The 13,449-nt window shown below is 69.6% G+C and overlaps 1 protein-coding gene across 1 annotated transcript in view; it reads left to right on the forward strand.

The window, feature by feature from the left end:
* Positions 1-1,045: 1,045 nt before the first annotated feature.
* Positions 1,046-13,449, forward strand: part of LOC138372064 (pneumococcal serine-rich repeat protein-like) — a 28,420-nt gene continuing 16,016 nt past the window's right edge. The window contains exons 1-5 of the mRNA XM_069337248.1: positions 1,046-1,187; positions 4,967-5,196; positions 7,690-8,004; positions 10,575-10,820; positions 11,259-11,639. Of these exons, the coding sequence (XP_069193349.1) occupies positions 1,046-1,187; positions 4,967-5,196; positions 7,690-8,004; positions 10,575-10,820; positions 11,259-11,639 (1,314 nt within the window). The remainder of the gene's footprint in view (positions 1,188-4,966; positions 5,197-7,689; positions 8,005-10,574; positions 10,821-11,258; positions 11,640-13,449) is intronic.

Raw genomic sequence — 13,449 nt, forward strand, 5'->3', positions numbered from 1 at the left:
TTTGTAAATACGATTATAAAACGTGAAGCCATAACGTTTTAATAACACGCTTTATCATTTTTATAACATATTTATTCTAATTACTAATTATTGTATATATTAAGTATAATTATCTTTATTGAACTTTAAAGAGAGATAGACAGTCAAGGAGAGACAGAAAGAGAGAAAAGAGAGTCAGAAAGAGAGAGATACATGAAGAGAGAGAGAAAGAGAGAGAGGCAGAGGGAAAAGGGAGAGTTGCCAAGAGAGACAGACAGAAAAGAGGGAGAGAAACAAAGGGAGTGAGACAGTCAGGAAAAAAGAGGAGATAAACAAAGGAAAGAGACAAACAGAAGGAAAGAGGAGAGAAAGAAAGGGAGAGAGACAATCAAAAAGAAAGTGGTGGGAGAGAATCAAAGGGAGATAGAGAATGAGGAAGAAACAGAGAGAGGCCGAGAGAGAGAAGCTAGAAAAGAGGGAACAGAGAAAGAAAAGAGAGGAAGAAGAAAAAAGAGAGAATGAATTTAAGAGGTAGATGAGAAAGAGAAGGAGAGAGGAAGAGTGAGGATGAAAAAGACGGAGAATTTAAGAGAGAGAGAGGAGACAGAGAAGCAGAGAGAGAGATGAAAATAGGAAAAACGAGGAAGAGAGAGAGAGAGAGAGAGAGAGAGAGAGAGAGAGAGAGAGAGAGAGAGAGAGAGAGAGAGAGAGAGAGAGAGAGAGAGAGAGAGAGAGAGAGAGAGAGAGACAGAGAGAGAGAGAGAGAGAGAGAGAGAGAGAGAGAGAGAGAGAGAGAGAGAGAGAGAGAGAGAGAGAGAGAGAGAGAGAGAGAGAGAGAGAGAGAGAGAGAGAGAGACAGCGAGACATAGACAGACAGACAGATGGAGAGAGAGTGACAGACAATCGATGTAGAGAAACAAGAGGAAGATAGAAGAGACAAGAAAGAGAATAAGATACAGACAAAAAGATAGAAGGACATGAAAACAGTCAGAGAGAAAGACAGAGACAGACAAACAAGCAAATAGATGGAGACAGAGAGACAGAGCAAAAGAGAAGAGAAAGACATATGGAGAAAGGAGAAATAGACAGAAAGAGGTACACAGACATGCAAAGTGACAGTGAAAAAGATGGTAGAGGTGGCGACTGTGACGATGATAGAGGTGGCGACTGTGACGATGATAGAGGTGGCGACTGTGACGTCGGCATGAGTACGATGGCGCCTGTGATGGCTGAGTGAGTAAGGAGGCTGCGGTTGTGACGTCGGCTGTGACGGCGGAGGCGGCTGTGACGGCAGAGGCGGCTGTGACGGCAGAGGCGGCTGCGACGGCAGAGGCGGCTGCGACGGCAGAGGCGGCTGTGACGGCAGAGGCGGCTGTGACGGCAGAGGCGGCTGTGACGGCAGAGGCGGCTGTGACGGCAGAGGCGGCTGTGACGGCAGAGACGGCTGTGACGGCGGAGGAGGCTGTGACGGCAGAGGCGGCTGTGACGGCAGAGGCGGCTGTGACGGCAGAGGCGGCTGTGACGGCAGAGGCGGCTGAGACGGCGGAGGCGGCTGTGACGGCAGAGGCGGCTGTGACGGCAGAGGCGGCTGCGACGGCAGAGGCGGCTGTGACGGCAGAGGCGGCTGTGACGGCAGAGGCGGCTGTGACGGCAGAGGCGGCTGTGACGGCAGAGGCGGCTGCGACGGCAGAGGCGGCTGCGACGGCAGAGGCGGCTGTGACGGCAGAGGCGGCTGTGACGGCAGAGGCGGCTGTGACGGCAGAGGCGGCTGTGACGGCAGAGGCGGCTGTGACGGCGGAGGCGGCTGTGACGGCAGAGGCGGCTGTGACGGCAGAGGCGGCTGTGACGGCAGAGGCGGCTGTGACGGCAGAGGCGGCTGAGACGGCGGAGGCGGCTGTGACGGCAGAGGCGGCTGTGACGGCAGAGGCGGCTGTGACGGCGGAGGCGGCTGTGACGGCGGAGGCGGCTGTGACGGCGGAGGCGGCTGTGACGGCAGAGGCGGCTGTGACGGCAGAGGCGGCTGTGACGGCAGAGGCGGCTGTGACGGCAGAGGCGGCTGTGACGGCAGAGGCGGCGGAGGTGGCTGTGACGGCAGAGGCGGCTGTGACGGCAGAGGCAGCTGTGACGGCAGAGGCGGCTGTGACGGCAGAGGCGGCTGTGACGGCAGAGGCGGCTGTGACGGCGGCGGCAGCTGTGACGGCAGAGGCGGCTGTGACGGCAGAGGCGGCTGTGACGGCAGAGGCGGCTGTGACGGCAGAGGCGGCTGTGACGGCAGAGGCGGCTGTGACGGCAAAGGCGGCTGTGACGGCAGAGGCGGCTGTGACGGCAGAGGCGGCTGTGACGGCAGAGGCGGCTGTGACGGCAGAGGCGGCTGTGACGGCGGCGGCAGCTGTGACGGCAGAGGCGGCTGTGACGGCAGAGGCGGCTGTGACGGCAGAGGCGGCTGTGACGGCAGAGGCGGCTGTGACGGCAGAGGAGGCTGTGACGGCTGAGGCGGCTGTGACGGCGGAGGCGGCTGTGACGGCAGAGGTGGCTGTGACGGCAGAGGCGGCTGTAACGGCTGTGACGGCAGAGGCGGCTGTGACGGCAGAGGCGGCTGTGACGGCAGAGGTGGCTGTGACGGCAGAGGCGGCTGTGACGGCGGCGGCTGTGACGGCAGAGGCGGCTGTGACGGCGGAGGCGGCTGTGACGGCAGAGGCGGCTGTGACGGCGGAGGCGGCTGTGACGGCAGAGGCGGCTGTGACGGCAGAGGCGGCTGCGACGGCAGAGGCGGCTGCGACGGCAGATGCGGCTGCGACGGCAGAGGCGGCTGTGACGGAAGAGGCGGCTGTGACGGCAGAGGCGGCTGTGACGGCAGAGGCGGCTGTGACGGCAGAGGCGGCTGTGACGGCAGAGGCGGCGGAGGTGGCTGTGACGGCAGAGGCGGCTGTGACGGCAGAGGCAGCTGTGACGGCAGAGGCGGCTGTGACGGCAGAGGCGGCTGTGACGGCAGAGGCGGCTGTGACGGCGGCGGCAGCTGTGACGGCAGAGGCGGCTGTGACGGCAGAGGCGGCTGTGACGGCAGAGGCGGCTGTGACGGCGGAGGCGGCTGTGACGGCGGAGGCGGCTGTGACGGCAGAGGCGGCTGTGACGGCAGAGGCGGCTGTGACGGCGGAGGCGGCTGTGACGGCAGAGGCGGCTGTGACGGCAGAGGCGGCAGTGACGGCAGAGGCGGCTGTGACGGCAGAGGCGGCTGTGACGGCAGAGGCGGCTGTGACGGCAGAGGCGGCTGTGACGGCAGAGGCGGCTGTGACACCGGAGGCGGCTGTGACGGCAGAGGCGGCTGTGACGGCAGAGGCGGCTGTGACGGCAGAGGCGGCGTTGTCGGCAGAGGCGGCTGTGACGGCAGAGGCGGCTGTGACGGCAGAGGCGGCTGTGACGGCGGAGGCGGCTGTGACGGCGGAGGCGGCTGTGACGGCGGAGGCGGCTGTGACGGCAGAGGCGGCTGTGACGGCAGAGGCGGCTGTGACGGCAGAGGCGGCTGTGACGGCAGAGGCGGCTGTGACGGCAGAGGCGGCTGTGACGGCAGAGGCGGCGGAGGTGGCTGTGACGGCAGAGGCGGCTGTGACGGCAGAGGCAGCTGTGACGGCAGAGGCGGCTGTGACGGCAGAGGCGGCTGTGACGGCAGAGGCGGCTGTGACGGCGGCGGCAGCTGTGACGGCAGAGGCGGCTGTGACGGCAGAGGCGGCTGTGACGGCAGAGGCGGCTGTGACGGCAGAGGCGGCTGTGACGGCAGAGGCGGCTGTGACGGCAAAGGCGGCTGTGACGGCAGAGGCGGCTGTGACGGCAGAGGCGGCTGTGACGGCGGCGGCAGCTGTGACGGCAGAGGCGGCTGTGACGGCAGAGGCGGCTGTGACGGCAGAGGCGGCTGTGACGGCAGAGGAGGCTGTGACGGCTGAGGCGGCTGTGACGGCGGAGGCAGCTGTGACGGCAGAGGTGGCTGTGACGGCAGAGGCGGCTGTAACGGCTGTGACGGCAGAGGCGGCTGTGACGGCAGAGGCGGCTGTGACGGCAGAGGTGGCTGTGACGGCAGAGGCGGCTGTGACGGCGGCGGCTGTGACGGCAGAGGCGGCTGTGACGGCGGAGGCGGCTGTGACGGCAGAGGCGGCTGTGACGGCGGAGGCGGCTGTGACGGCAGAGGCGGCTGTGACGGCAGAGGCGGCTGTGACGGCAGAGGCGGCTGTGACGGCAGAGGCGGCTGTGACACCGGAGGCGGCTGTGACGGCAGAGGCGGCTGTGACGGCAGAGGCGGCTGTGACGGCAGAGGCGGCGTTGTCAGCAGAGGCGGCTGTGACGGCAGAGGCGGCTGTGACGGCAGAGGCTGCTGTGACGGCAGAGGCGGCTGTAACGGCAGAGGCGGCTGTGACGGCAGAGGCGGCTGTGACGGCAGAGGCGGCTGTGACGGCGGAGGCGGCTGTGACGGCGGAGGCGGCTGTGACGGCGGAGGCGGCTGTGACGGCAGAGGCGGCTGTGACGGCAGAGGCGGCTGTGACGGCAGAGGCGGCTTTGACGGCAGAGGCGGCTGTGACGGCAGAGGCGGCTGTGACGGCGGAGGCGGCTGTGACGGCAGAGGCGGCTGTGACGGCAGAGGCGGCTGTGACGGCAGAGGCGGCTGTGACGGCAGAGGCGGCTGTGACGGCAGAGGCGGCTGTGACGGCGGCGGCAGCTGTGACGGCGGCGGCGGCTGTGACGGCAGAGGTGGCTGTGACGGCAGAGGCGGCTGTGACGGTAGAGGCGGCTGTGACGGCAGAGGTGGCTGTGACGGCAGAGGCGGCTGTGACGGCAGAGGCGGCTGTGACGGCAAAGGCGGCTGTGACGGCAGAGGCGGCTGTGACGGGAGAGGCGGCTGTGACGGCAGAGGCGGCTGTGACGGCGGAGGCGGCTGTGACGGCGGCGGCGGCTGTGACGGCAAAGGCGGCTGTGACGGCAGAGGCGGCTGTGACGGCAGATGCAGCTGTGACGGCAGAGGCGGCTGTGACGGCAGAGGCGGCGGAGGTGGCTGTGACGGCTGTGACGGCAGAGGCGGCTGTGACGGCAGAGGCAGCTGTGACGGCAGAGGCGGCTGTGACGGCAGAGGCGGCTGTGACGGCAGAGGCGGCTGTGACGGCGGCGGCAGCTGTGACGGAGGCGGCGGCTGTGACGGCAGAGGTGGCTGTGACGGCAGAGGCGGCTGTGACGGCAAAGGCGGCTGTGACGGCAGAGGCGGCTGTGACGGGAGAGGCGGCTGTGACGGCAGAGGCGGCTGTGACGGCGGAGGCGGCTGTGACGGCGGCGGCGGCTGTGACGGCATAGGCGGCTGTGACGGCAGAGGCGGCTGTGACGACAGAGGCAGCTGTGACGGCAGAGGCGGCTGTGACGGCAGAGGCGGCGGAGGTGGCTGTGACGGCTGTGACGGCAGAGGCGGCTGTGACGGCAGAGGCAGCTGTGACGGCAGAGGCGGCTGTGACGGCAGAGGCGGCTGTGACGGCAGAGGCGGCTGTGACGGCAGAGACGGCTGTGACGGCGGAGGCGGCTGTGACGGCAGAGGCGGCTGTGACGGCAGAGGCGGCTGTGACGGCAGAGGCGGCTGTGTCGGCAGAGGCGGCTGAGACGGCGGAGGCGGCTGTGACGGCAGAGGCGGCTGTGACGGCAGAGGCGGCTGTGACGGCAGAGGCGGCTGTGACGGCATAGGCGGCTGTGACGGCAAAGGCGGCTGTGACACCGGAGGCGGCTGTGACGGCAGAGGCGGCTGTGACGGCAGAGGCGGCTGTGACGGCAGAGGCGGCGTTGTCGGCAGAGGCGGCTGTGACGGCAGAGGCGGCTGTGACGGCAGAGGCGGCTGTGACGGCGGAGGCGGCTGTGACGGCGGAGGCGGCTGTGACGGCAGAGGCGGCTGTGACGGCAGAGGCGGCTGTGACGGCAGAGGCGGCTGTGACGGCAGAGGCGGCTGTGACGGCAGAGGCGGCGGAGGTGGCTGTGACGGCAGAGGCGGCTGTGACGGCAGAGGCAGCTGTGACGGCAGAGGCGGCTGTGACGGCAGAGGCGGCTGTGACGGCAGAGGCGGCTGTGACGGCGGCGGCAGCTGTGACGGCAGAGGCGGCTGTGACGGCAGAGGCGGCTGTGACGGCAGAGGCGGCTGTGACGGCAGAGGCGGCTGTGACGGCAGAGGCGGCTGTGACGGCAAAGGCGGCTGTGACGGCAGAGGCGGCTGTGACGGCAGAGGCGGCTGTGACGGCGGCGGCAGCTGTGACGGCAGAGGCGGCTGTGACGGCAGAGGCGGCTGTGACGGCAGAGGCGGCTGTGACGGCAGAGGCGGCTGTGACGGCAGAGGAGGCTGTGACGGCTGAGGCGGCTGTGACGGCGGAGGCAGCTGTGACGGCAGAGGTGGCTGTGACGGCAGAGGCGGCTGTAACGGCTGTGACGGCAGAGGCGGCTGTGACGGCAGAGGCGGCTGTGACGGCAGAGGTGGCTGTGACGGCAGAGGCGGCTGTGACGGCGGCGGCTGTGACGGCAGAGGCGGCTGTGACGGCGGAGGCGGCTGTGACGGCAGAGGCGGCTGTGACGGCGGAGGCGGCTGTGACGGCAGAGGCGGCTGTGACGGCAGAGGCGGCTGTGACGGCAGAGGCGGCTGTGACGGCAGAGGCGGCTGTGACACCGGAGGCGGCTGTGACGGCAGAGGCGGCTGTGACGGCAGAGGCGGCTGTGACGGCAGAGGCGGCGTTGTCAGCAGAGGCGGCTGTGACGGCAGAGGCGGCTGTGACGGCAGAGGCTGCTGTGACGGCAGAGGCGGCTGTAACGGCAGAGGCGGCTGTGACGGCAGAGGCGGCTGTGACGGCAGAGGCGGCTGTGACGGCGGAGGCGGCTGTGACGGCGGAGGCGGCTGTGACGGCGGAGGCGGCTGTGACGGCAGAGGCGGCTGTGACGGCAGAGGCGGCTGTGACGGCAGAGGCGGCTTTGACGGCAGAGGCGGCTGTGACGGCAGAGGCGGCTGTGACGGCGGAGGCGGCTGTGACGGCGGCGGCGGCTGTGACGGCAGAGGCGGCTGTGACGGCAGAGGCGGCTGTGACGGCAGAGGCGGCTGTGACGGCAGAGGCGGCTGTGACGGCGGCGGCAGCTGTGACGGCGGCGGCTGTGACGGCAGAGGTGGCTGTGACGGCAGAGGCGGCTGTGACGGTAGAGGCGGCTGTGACGGCAGAGGTGGCTGTGACGGCAGAGGCGGCTGTGACAGCAGAGGCGGCTGTGACGGCAAAGGCGGCTGTGACGGCAGAGGCGGCTGTGACGGGAGAGGCGGCTGTGACGGCAGAGGCGGCTGTGACTGCGGAGGCGGCTGTGACGGCAAAGGCGGCTGTGACGGCAAAGGCGGCTGTGACGGCAGAGGTGGCTGTGACGGCAGATGCAGCTGTGACGGCAGAGGCGGCTGTGACGGCAGAGGCGGCGGAGGTGGCTGTGACGGCAGAGGCGGCTGTGACGGCAGAGGCAGCTGTGACGGCAGAGGCGGCTGTGACGGCAGAGGCGGCTGTGACGGCAGAGGCGGCTGTGACGGCGGCGGCAGCTGTGACGGCGGCGGCGGCTGTGACGGCAGAGGTGGCTGTGACGGCAGAGGCGGCTGTGACGGCAAAGGCGGCTGTGACGGCAGAGGCGGCTGTGACGGGAGAGGCGGCTGTGACGGCAGAGGCGGCTGTGACGGCGGAGGCGGCTGTGACGGCGGCGGCGGCGGCTGTGACGGCAAAGGCGGCTGTGACGGCAGAGGCGGCTGTGACGACAGAGGCAGCTGTGACGGCAGAGGCGGCTGTGACGGCAGAGGCGGCGGAGGTGGCTGTGACGGCTGTGACGGCAGAGGCGGCTGTGACGGCAGAGGCAGCTGTGACGGCAGAGGCGGCTGTGACGGCAGAGGCGGCTGTGACGGCAGAGGCGGCAGTGACGGCAGAGACGGCTGTGACGGCGGAGGCGGCTGTGACGGCAGAGGCGGCTGTGACGGCAGAGGCGGCTGTGACGGCAGAGGCGGCTGTGACGGCAGAGGCGGCTGAGACGGCGGAGGCGGCTGTGACGGCAGAGGCGGCTGTGACGGCAGAGGCGGCTGTGACGGCAGAGGCGGCTGTGACGGCAGAGGCGGCTGTGACGGCAAAGGCGGCTGTGACGGCAGAGGCGGCTGTGACGGCAGAGGCGGCTGCGACGGCAGAGGCGGCTGCGACGGCAGAGGCGGCTGTGACGGCAGAGGCGGCTGTGACGGCAGAGGCGGCTGTGACGGCAGAGGCGGCTGTGACGGCAGAGACGGCTGTGACGGCGGAGGCGGCTGTGACGGCAGAGGCGGCTGTGACGGCAGAGGCGGCTGTGACGGCAGAGGCGGCTGTGACGGCGGAGGCGGCTGTGACGGCAGAGGCGGCTGTGACGGCAGAGGCGGCTGTGGACGGCAGAGGCGGCTGTGACGGCAGAGGCGGCTGAGGACGGCGGAGGCGGCTGTGACGGCAGAGGCGGCTGTGACGGCAGAGGCGGCTGTGACGGCGGAGGCGGCTGTGACGGCGGAGGCGGCTGTGACGGCGGAGGCGGCTGTGACGGCAGAGGCGGCTGCGACGGCAGAGGCGGCTGTGACGGCAGAGGCGGCTGTGACGGCAGAGGCGGCTGTGACGGCAGAGGCGGCTGTGACGGCAGAGGCGGCGGAGGTGGCTGTGACGGCTGTGACGGCAGAGGCGGCTGTGACGGCAGAGGCAGCTATGACGGCAGAGGCGGCTGTGACGGCAGAGGCGGCTGTGACGGCAGAGGCGGCTGTGACGGCAGAGGCGGCTGTGACGGCGGCGGCAGCTGTGACGGCAGAGGCGGCTGTGACGGCAGAGGCGGCTGTGACGGCAGAGGCGGCTGTGACGGCAGAGGCGGCTGTGACGGCAGAGGAGGCTGTGACGGCTGAGGCGGCTGTGACGGCGGAGGCGGCTGTGACGGCAGAGGTGGCTGTGACGGCAGAGGCGGCTGTAACGGCTGTGACGGCAGAGGCGGCTGTGACGGCAGAGGCGGCTGTGACGGCAGAGGCGGCTGTGACGGCAGAGGTGGCTGTGACGGCAGAGGCGGCTGTGACGGCGGAGGCGGCTGTGACGGCAGAGGCGGCTGTGACGGCGGAGGCGGCTGTGACGGCAGAGGCGGCTGTGACGGCAGAGGCGGCTGCGACGGCAGAGGCGGCTGCGACGGCAGAGGCGGCTGCGACGGCAGAGGCGGCTGTGACGGAAGAGGCGGCTGTGACGGCAGAGGCGGCTGTGAAGGCAGAGGCGGCTGTGACGGCAGAGGCGGCTGTGACGGCAGAGGCGGCGGAGGTGGCTGTGACGGCAGAGGCGGCTGTGACGGCAGAGGCAGCTGTGACGGCAGAGGCGGCTGTGACGGCAGAGGCGGCTGTGACGGCAGAGGCGGCTGTGACGGCGGCGGCAGCTGTGACGGCAGAGGCGGCTGTGACGGCAGAGGCGGCTGTGACGGCAGAGGCGGCTGTGACGGCGGAGGCGGCTGTGACGGCGGAGGCGGCTGTGACGGCAGAGGCGGCTGTGACGGCGGAGGCGGCTGTGACGGCAGAGGCGGCTGTGACGGCAGAGGCGGCTGTGACGGCAGAGGCGGCTGTGACGGCGGCGGCAGCTGTGACGGCAGAGGCGGCTGTGACGGCAGAGGCGGCTGTGACGGCAGAGGCTGCTGTGATGGCAGAGGCGGCTGTGACGGCAGAGGTGGCTGTGACGGCAGAGGCGGCTGTGACGGCAGAGGCGGCTGTGACGGCGGAGGCGGCTGTGACGGCGGAGGCGGCTGTGACGGCGGAGGCGGCTGTGACGGCAGAGGCGGCTGTGACGGCAGAGGCAGCTGTGACGGCAGAGGCGGCTGTGACGGCAGAGGCGGCTGTGACGGCAGAGGCGGCTGTGACGGCAGAGGCGGCTGTGACACCGGAGGCGGCTGTGACGGCAGAGGCGGCTGTGACGGCAGAGGCGGCTGTGACGGCAGAGGCGGCGTTGTCGGCAGAGGCGGCTGTGACGGCAGAGGCGGCTGTGACGGCAGAGGCTGCTGTGACGGCAGAGGCGGCTGTAACGGCAGAGGCGGCTGTGACGGCAGAGGCGGCGGTGACGGCAGAGGTGGCTGTGACGGCAGAGGCGGCTTTGACGGCAGAGGCGGCTGTGACGGCAGAGGCGGCTTTGACGGCAGAGGCGGCTGTGACGGCAGAGGCGGCTGTGACGGCGGCGGCGGCTGTGACGGCAGAGGCGGCTGTGACGGCAGAGGCGGCTGTGACGGCAGAGGCGGCTGTGACGGCAGAGGCGGCTGTGACGGCGGCGGCAGCTGTGACGGCGGCGGCGGCTGTGACGGCAGAGGTGGCTGTGACGGCAGAGGCGGCTGTGACGGCAGAGGCGGCTGTGACGGCAGAGGCGGCTGTGACGGCAGAGGCGGCTGTGACGGCAGAGGCGGCTGTGACGGCAAAGGCTGCTGTGACGGCAGAGGCGGCTGTGACGGGAGAGGCGGCTGTGACGGCAGAGGCGGCTGTGACGGCGGAGGCGGCTGTGACGGCGGCGGCGGCTGTAAGGGCAAAGGCGGCTGTGACGGCAGAGGCGGCTGTGACGGCAGAGGCAGCTGTGACGGCAGAGGCGGCTGTGACGGCAGAGGCGGCGGAGGTGGCTGTGACGGCTGTGACGGCAGAGGCGGCTGTGACGGCAGAGGCAGCTGTGACGGCAGAGGCGGCTGTGACGGCAGAGGCGGCTGTGACGGCAGAGGCGGCTGTGACGGCAGAGGCGGCTGTGACGGCGGCGGCAGCTGTGACGGCGGCGGCGGCTGTGACGGCAGAGGTGGCTGTGACGGCAGAGGCGGCTGTGACGGCAAAGGCGGCTGTGACGGCAGAGGCGGCTGTGACGGGAGAGGCGGCTGTGACGGCAGAGGCGGCTGTGACAGCGGAGGCGGCTGTGACGGCGGCGGCGGCTGTGACGGCAAAGGCGGCTGTGACGGCAGAGGCGGCTGTGACGGCAGAGGCATCTGTGACGGCAGAGGCGGCTGTGACGGCAGAGGCGGCGGAGGTGGCTGTGACGGCTGTGACGGCAGAGGCGGCTGTGACGGCAGAGGCAGCTGTGACGGCAGAGGCGGCTGTGACGGCAGAGGCGGCTGTGACGGCAGAGGCGGCTGTGACGGCGGCGGCAGCTGTGACGGCAGAGGCGGCTGTGACGGCAGAGGCGGCTGTGACGGCAGAGGCGGCTGTGACGGCAGAGACGGCAGTGACGGCAGAGGCGGCTGTGACGGCAAAGGCGGCTGTGACGGCAGAGGCGGCTGTGACGGCAGAGGCGGCTGTGACGGCAGAGGCGGCTGTGACGGCAGAGGCGGCTGTGACAGCGGCGGCAGCTGTGACGGCAGAGGCGGCTGTGACGGCAGAGGCGGCTGTGACGGCAGAGGCGGCTGTGACGGCAGAGGCGGCTGTGACGGCAGAGGCGGCTGTGACGGCAGAGGAGGCTGTGACGGCTGAGGCGGCTGTGACGGCGGAGGCGGCTGTGATGGCAGAGGTGGCTGTGACGGCAGAGGCGGCTGTGACGGCGGAGGCGGCTGTGACGGCAGAGGCGGCTGTGACGGCAGAGGCGGCGGTGACGGCAGAGGTGGCTGTGACGGCAGAGGCGGCTGTGACGGCGGCGGCTGTGACGGCAGAGGCGGCTGTGACGGCGGAGGCGGCTGTGACGGCAGAGGCGGCTGTGACGGCAGAGGCGGCTGCGACGGCAGAGGCGGCTGCGACGGCAGAGGCGGCTGCGACGGCTGAGGCGGCTGTGACGGCAGAGGCGGCTGTGACGGCAGAGGCGGCTGTGACGGCAGAGGCGGCTGTGACGGCAGAGGCGGCGGAGGTGGCTGTGACGGCTGTGACGGCAGAGGCGGCTGTGACGGCAGAGGCAGCTGTGACGGCAGAGGCGGCTGTGACGGCAGAGGCGGCTGTGACGGCAGAGGCGGCTGTGACGGCAGAGGCAGCTGTGACGGCAGAGGCGGCTGTGACGGCAGAGGCGGCTGTGACGGCGGAGGCGGCTGTGACGGCAGAGGCGGCTGTGACGGCAGAGGCGGCTGTGACGGCAGAGGCGGCTGTGTAGGCGGAGGCGGCTCTGACGGCAGAGGCGGCTGTGACGGCAGAGGCGGCTGTGACGGCGGCGGCAGCTGTGACGGCAGAGGCGGCTGTGACGGCAGAGCCGGCTGTGACGGCTGTGACGGCAAAGGAGGCTGTGACGGCAGAGGCAGCTGTGACGGCAGAGGCGGCTGTGACGGCAGAGGCGGCTGTGACGGCAGAGGCGGCTGTGACGGCAGAGGCGGCTGTGACGGCAGAGGCGGCGGAGGTGGCTGTGACGGCAGAGGCGGCTGTGACGGCAGAGGCAGCTGTGACGGCAGAGGCGGCTGTGACGGCAGAGGCGGCGGAGGTGGCTGTGACGGCTGTGACGGCAGAGGCGGCTGTGACGGCAGAGGCAGCTGTGACGGCAGAGGCGGCTGTGACGGCAGAGGCGGCTGTGACGGCAGAGGCGGCTGTGACGGCGGCGGCAGCTGTGACGGCAGAGGCGGCTGTGACGGCAGAGGCGGCTGTGACGGCAGAGGCGGCTGTGACGGCAGAGACGGCTGTGACGGCAGAGGCGGCTGTGACGGCAAAGGCGGCTGTGACGGCAGAGGCGGCTGTGACGGCAGAGGCGGCTGTGACGGCAGAGGCGGCTGTGACGGCAGAGGCGGCTGTGACGGCAGAGGCGGCTGTGACGGCAGAGGAGGCTGTGACGGCTGAGGCGGCTGTGACGGCGGAGGCGGCTGTGACGGCAGAGGTGGCTGTGACGGCAGAGGCGGCTGTGACGGCGGAGGCGGCTGTGACGGAAAAGGTGGCTGTGACGGCAGAGGCGGCTGTGACGGCGGAGGCGGCTGTGACGGCAGAGGCGGCTGTGACGGCAGAGGCGGCTGTGACGGCAGAGGCGGCTGTGACGGCAGAGGTGGCTGTGACGGCAGAGGCGGCTGTGACGGCGGCGGCTGTGACGGCAGAGGCGGCTGTGACGGCGGAGGCGGCTGTGACGGCAGAGGCGGCTGTGACGGCGGAGGCGGCTGTGACGGCAGACGCGGCTGTGACGGCAGAGGCGGCTGCGACGGCAGAGGCGGCTGCGACGGCAGAGGCGGCTGCGACGGCAGAGGCGGCTGTGACGGCAGAGGCGGCTGTGACGGCAGAGGCGGCTGTGACGGCAGAGGCGGCTGTGACGGCAGAGGCGGCGGAGGTGGCTGTGACGGCTGTGACGGCAGAGGCGGCTGTGACGGCAGAGGCAGCTGTGACGGCAGAGGCGGCTTTGACGGCAGAGGCGGCTGTGACGGCAGAGGCGGCTGTGACGGCGGCGGCAGCTGTGACGGCAGAGGCGGCTGTGACGGCAGAGGCGGCTGTGACGGCGGAGGCGGCTGTGACGGCAGAGGCGGCTGTGACGGCAGAGGCGGCTGTGACGGCAGAGGCGGCTGTGACGGCGGAGG

Source organism: Procambarus clarkii, chromosome 37, assembly GCF_040958095.1.
Source record: "Procambarus clarkii isolate CNS0578487 chromosome 37, FALCON_Pclarkii_2.0, whole genome shotgun sequence".
NCBI lineage: Eukaryota > Metazoa > Arthropoda > Malacostraca > Decapoda > Cambaridae > Procambarus > Procambarus clarkii.